This window comes from Channa argus, chromosome 20 (genome assembly GCF_033026475.1).
Source record: "Channa argus isolate prfri chromosome 20, Channa argus male v1.0, whole genome shotgun sequence".
Lineage (NCBI taxonomy): Eukaryota > Metazoa > Chordata > Actinopteri > Anabantiformes > Channidae > Channa > Channa argus.
In genome coordinates, this window is record NC_090216.1 from 953,668 (window position 1) to 959,607 (window position 5,940).

At 44.5% G+C, this 5,940-nt stretch overlaps 1 protein-coding gene across 1 annotated transcript; it reads left to right on the top strand.

Annotated features, from left to right (window-relative positions):
* Positions 1–669: 669 nt before the first annotated feature.
* si:ch73-256g18.2 (small integral membrane protein 36) lies at positions 670–2,311 on the top strand. The gene has a single exon (XM_067488496.1). It carries the CDS (start codon positions 945–947, stop codon positions 1,278–1,280), a length of 336 nt encoding a protein of 111 aa, XP_067344597.1. The 5' UTR covers positions 670–944; the 3' UTR covers positions 1,281–2,311.
* Positions 2,312–5,940: the final 3,629 nt, after the last annotated feature.

The following is a 5,940-nucleotide window of genomic DNA, read 5'->3' on the forward strand; positions in this document are numbered from 1 at the left end:
GTCTTGTTTGGGTCACTTTAAGTGGCACACGCTTAATGAATGATTAGGAATGTGATTTGTTCCAAGCTGGAACCGATCTGTTTCAGTCCGGGTCACATGGGGCTGACAGTCACCCGAGAAAATCATTTTAAAAAGGAATACGGTTGATATTTGTGATGAGCAATGATTTTTTTTTGAGACAAACAGACTGATGAAGGCAGAGGTGCTGAGTTTAATGAGCAAGAAATGGAACTGCAGAAAAACCCGAGTGTGGGAACTTCAGTTTTTACAGAGTGTTTTTTTAAACTCCGCACCTTTAACTTAGTTTGGTCAAAGTCAATGTTTTTCCTGCTGATAAATCAGTGCTTGAGAGGAAGTGATACTTGTAAGACTAATCGTGGTATAAACCCCTTAAAATCCCACGCTGTGACTGGGACTGCAGCATGTTCTCTGACCTTATATGCTTTTAATTTAATTTGATTTGTCAAACTAATCACTCAGCGCGGTTGAAAACACGTTACATGAATCCTCAAATCCCCAATGAGCCGCACGCAGCCAGTTGACAGGTGTGTTTTGAGGACCGTCCTCCATGTTGCCCAGTAGAATTTCGAACGTGTAGTTGGCAAAATCAAAATGGCGGCTTATGTTATTAAAAGTGAGCAGCTTTAATCATTGGCTGCTGACAGACAAGGTTGGAGGAGCAGCAGGGATTAACGTCTTTTAAAGCTCTCTCTCTCTCTCTCTCTCTCTCTCTCTGCTGATCCCTCTCAGTTCATCTCTCTGATGCAGTCCTCTGCTGTCTTTGCTGTCTCTATCTTTTTCCAGCCAGCTGTCCGTCCCACATCCATCAGCACTGCCTCTTTTTATGCCTTCGCTTCTCCTCGTTCGTTTCCTTTGACTTTTTGCTGATATTCCCATCTGCCCGTCTTGTTCTGGACCCGGGAGGCGAGATATGAAGTGGCACCATGGGTTTCATGGAATTCTACCTGGAGATTGACCCCGTCACTCTCAACCTCATCATCCTGGTTGCCAGTTATGTCATCCTGCTCCTGGTCTTCCTCATCTCCTGCATCCTGTATGACTGCCGGGGCAAAGACCCCACCAAGGAGTACGTCCCAGACAACACGCCGGCGCCACCCAGCCAGTCGCCCATACGCCTGGTGGTCATGCAGAACTCGCCCGCCTCGTCCCGCTACGAGCCCAACAACACTGCGGGCCATGGAGAGCTGCCAACGCCAGACCTGAACCGGGACAGAGGAGAGAGGGAGCAGGAGAGAGAGAAGAGGAGCACTCTGGTCTGAGGAGGAGGAGGATGAAGAGGAGGAGGACGAGGAGAAGGTTCTTTTAGCTGGCAACCACGAAGTGCTGTTTGTTCACTTTATACAATAGTTTAAGTCCCGGACTCTTGTTTAGAATTTCCCTGGACGCTGCCATTGATCTGCTGAGGGGATCAGCAGGAGGTAAGCAGTCAACAGGGATCACTGAAGAATCTGAAACCCCTTCCCAGACCCCCAACAGACAAAATACCTTCTCTGTTTACTGACACAAAAAAAACCCACCTGTTTGACAACTTGTTTGTCTTTTTGTGAGCTGCTGCAGCTCTGATGGTGATTGCCCCTCATAATCAGAATCCTTACAGTCCAGCAGGGACAGTGTCACTGAGGCACAACTAAATCTGATTGACTGTCTTCAACTACTTAAATTGGACAATGGAAGAGATGGTTTTCTGTTTGTACTGTAAGGAGAGAAGAACCGTGGCCCAGACACTAACCTCAGACTGTCCATAGGGTCTAAACCCCATCAGGGAAGGTGAGCGCGCACAGTGATGTCCAACCTCACACTTCTATTCGGTGATATAGATGCAGATCAGCCACAACAATAAGACCATGTGGTGGCTTAAGTGTTGTTTTGGCAAAGCTCAGCAGAGGAAGTGATGCTCTGTGTCCTCAGACTGCTGTTGACAACATTTGTCCCACCCTGACCATGACCACCACCACACTGACTCCTGAACCAGAGTCTCCCTAAATCAATAAACAGAAGAACAAAAATAAATCAACTTTAAAATCAAATACACAGGAGACAAACCAACCATTCGACTTAAAAAAAAAAAATTCTGCCATTTAATGTGAAACATGTAGTTAATGGATAGTTAGGAGTTTATGTGATGTTATATTTACCATCAGGTGGTTTTAATGTTGTGGCAGATTATTTACAAGACAATCTTAGAATTAAAGAGGCTGAAAAAGATTTGTAAGACTTCTGTATTAAGTTTCTCCTTATAATAATAATAATAATAATAAAAAACAGAGCAATGTAACTTTGTGGAGACCCAGGATGTGGTTTTATTGGTGGTAGGTCTTTGTTCTGGGGTAAACCGGGTTTAGTATTATGGTTAGGGGCTGTTTGACGATGACGTGGGACGTCCTCAGAGAAGTGACACATCAGTCATGGTGCAGTGACCACAACAACATCTAATCACATCATTATTCAAAAGAAAGTTGATGAAAAGGTTCGTTTTTCTCTGTTGAACCACTGTGCACATATCTGTGTGAGTTCAGCTGTTACACACAAACACATGTACACAGACGGTCAGAACATCGAGTCAGTCAGGAATCATATCCAATGACACCATTAGTTTTCTGCTTGATGGTGAAGCAATTAGTGATTTTCATATTTTTTATCATTTGATTTAATCCTGCACAGGACATGATCACAGGCTGTTGGCAGCAACTTCTCTCCATCACTTCAATCAGAGGTTTGCTGGTGTTGTTTTGGAACATTTATACAATTACTAAAGTCAAACTCCACCGGAGCAGCAGTTTGGAAATGATCTTTGAAATCATTTCCAGCAATTGTTGTTCGACTTTTGGTCAGTCTTTCCATTTTTCACAAGTAAACACAAGTAAAAAAAAAAACAAAAAAACATTTATGTCGATGGATTTTTTCCAGCATGATAATGACTTAAAGAGCGTCTTGCCCAGAGACACTTTGATATATACCCGGGACCGAGGATCTACTACACAAATTAGAACTAAAAGAAGCAAGTTTAAATTAGTGAAGCCATCCTTTAAGGAGGGTTAGTTCTGATGCAATGGATTATGGGCAGGGTGTTGATGACCTACACAGCTGACTTTCCATTTCTCAGTGAAAAATAAACTACTTTCTACACAGGCCATGAGATGCAGGATGCAGGGGCACGTTAACATCTTTTAAAGGATTTAAACTCAAATGTAAAGATGTTCTGCTTATGATAAACTGATTAATAATAGTAATATGTTTGCTCAGTGTGAAAACTAGTGTTATATGTTTTCTGTTGCGGGGGGGGAGGGGGGGACAAAATCTATCACTGCAAAATTCCAGCTGCTCAAAGAAATGAAAACACCTTGATGTACATAATTACAACAGTTACCTACCACCGTCTCTCACTGACAGAGAGGGGGGCACCTGTGGTGGACCAATGTCCCCACTGCCCCACTCTGGCTCTGCCCCTGTGGCTGTAGAAACTGAGATTTTGACTCTTACACTGGCTGTGTCCTATTGGACAGGGAAATACTGAGTAGATGGACAATAAATGAGGCTTCTGTAACATCACATAAAAAAACAAAACAAAAAAAAACACGAAACAAACTATAACTGCAATTATTTTTATGATGATGAATTTCAGTTTGCACATTATGAGTTTAATTGTGGTAATTGTGGAAAACTCTCATGAGACCTTTCTTCTATACGAGAAGCAGCTGATATCCAGGCTTTAACCCTGTGTGTACTTGGTGCCAGTGCTGCTGGGAAAGCAGAGACATTTACAGTTGTCCACAGGGACAGAAAGACGTGGCTCTGCAGAGGGTGAAGAATCTAACTGCTGACCTGACACCAGCTGATTGGACATGTGGAGAAGCTGTGATTCAATGTTATAATATAAATATATATAAATATAAAGGGGGGGGGGGGGGGAGACCGTGAAGCCTGTAACCCCCCCGTCACTGAGATGAAGTGAGCTGACAACATAAACCCTCAGTTGACAGAAGTAATGAACGGATGGACAGACGCTTGTGAGACACCAACTCTTGGGTGGTCTCTGGGTGACAGCAGATGTGGGTGTTTGGTAGACGGGGAAACAAACAGCGCCGACGTCTGTTTGGAGGGAAATCCTCGTCTGCTTGTCTCGTACACAGACGTGGACTCACGGATTTGACAAGTCACAAGTTCTTTCTGACGTCCTGTTAATCTGAGATGCCCTGCTAAAGAAAAGACATCAGATGGACTGGAAGCTGGTTTAAAAACAACCAGAGACACATTATGAGACAAAGTTGATCACAGTTTCATTTTCATGTTTTGCCAGGGTCTCAGTCACAACTGCTGAAGAGACAATTCCCTACATCCACACCAGGATGTCCACCAGGCTGGACTTGAGCCGTGGTACCTCAGGGGTTGTTCTCCTGGGGACTGGAGACAGACAGTCACTCCACCTCAAGCTCAGTCTGTTGGACAGATGACTGGTCCTGTTAAGAGCAGCACAGCTGGCTGATCACATGTCCTCTATCTCTACAAGTAATGTCCAAAACCATCAAAGAGAAAGGTGGTGAGCACAGTGACATCTTTCCGCTGCTGATGTCCAACCTGGTGTTACAGGACAAACCCGGTAAACACAGCTGGGACTTCATCTTCTCACAGGTTTGGGGCTGCTGTAAGAACAGACCCAGGACATTTATCACATCTTGGGTCATTATATTGGGTGTGTGGACAGGCAGCAGGTTTTGACCCAAAATGACTGCAGACCCCTGTCGTGGCCACTTGGGGAGCGAGATACTTTGACTGGGTACATGAGTTCACACTCTCCTCCTAACAGACTTGTCCTGTGATGCTCAGTCATATTTCTGCTTCTTCAAAATGTCCAAAGCAAAGCAAAGACTTGTCCTATTTTATCATGTTTCTGACTTTATTAAAACTTTATTTAAAAACTCCTATTCTGCACCTTTGTAAAAAGTGATGCTCTCTCTTCCCGAACTGGTCAAATCCTCCTCGACCCTGAAGACTCGTCTCCTCCCATGTCATGCCGTCCCCTCTGCTCATTGGCTGTTGCACAGTTTGACGGATGATCCAAAGTCTTTAGAGGACTCGTGCCACTGAGGCCCACACCAGGATAAATCCTCTTACATAAAAAAATAAACAGCACAGCTCAACTCCGCGACCCACCAATAGCTGCGTCCCCCCCTCCTTCTTTTCCATATTTCATGTTTGTGGATTATGTGCCGACTGCTGCAGGATTAGGAGCATTTATGATGTATTTGTTTTGACCCTGGGGGTGGGGGTGGGGGTGGGGGGGGTTTATGTAAACTTCAGGTTATCAACAGCCAACAGCGTTGAGGAATCACCTGACGGCCCATCTGATTCCCACATGATGCCCAGCGAATAGTGAACAGGTGGACAGACATCTGAACCAGTCTCTTTGTCAGAGACTTAAAGAAGAGAACTGGGTGAGGAACATGGTCACAGTGCTGTCGAGTCCTCCTTCAACCTGACTGAACCAGTTTACAACAATCAAGTCCCACTTCACCAGGTCTGTGTGAAAGACATCCAAAGTCCAACATGTCAACACAGGACGAAAGCCCCCCTGAGGTCGGCAGAACATGTTAATGTATATGAGACAACACCTGTGTTCTGTTTGGAGACAATGGGCCTGACAATGGGACAATGGGCCGGTCTGGATGAGCAGAGTTCTAGTTTCACCCAATAGGACCTGCTCTTGTTTAAAGTCCAGTCCACCTGTTTTGGACCTTTGCGCTGTCCCACTCAGCTCCTCTGAGTTTGCAACAGTTCAGGGTCACAGTGCAGAACTAAGAACAAGTCCAAGTCCATTGTAACGGCCCAGTGTGAGAGTTTCTTTATTTTCTTTATGTACACATTCTGATGTTTTATTCTTCTCGACCTTCATGAGATGTTAATGTGACCATCATTTTTAAT

What these genes read in the sequence shown, in the direction of transcription:
- si:ch73-256g18.2 (XM_067488496.1), top strand. Translation starts at nt 945, where the DNA reads ATGGGTTTCATGGAATTCTACCTGGAGATTGACCCCGTCACTCTCAAC.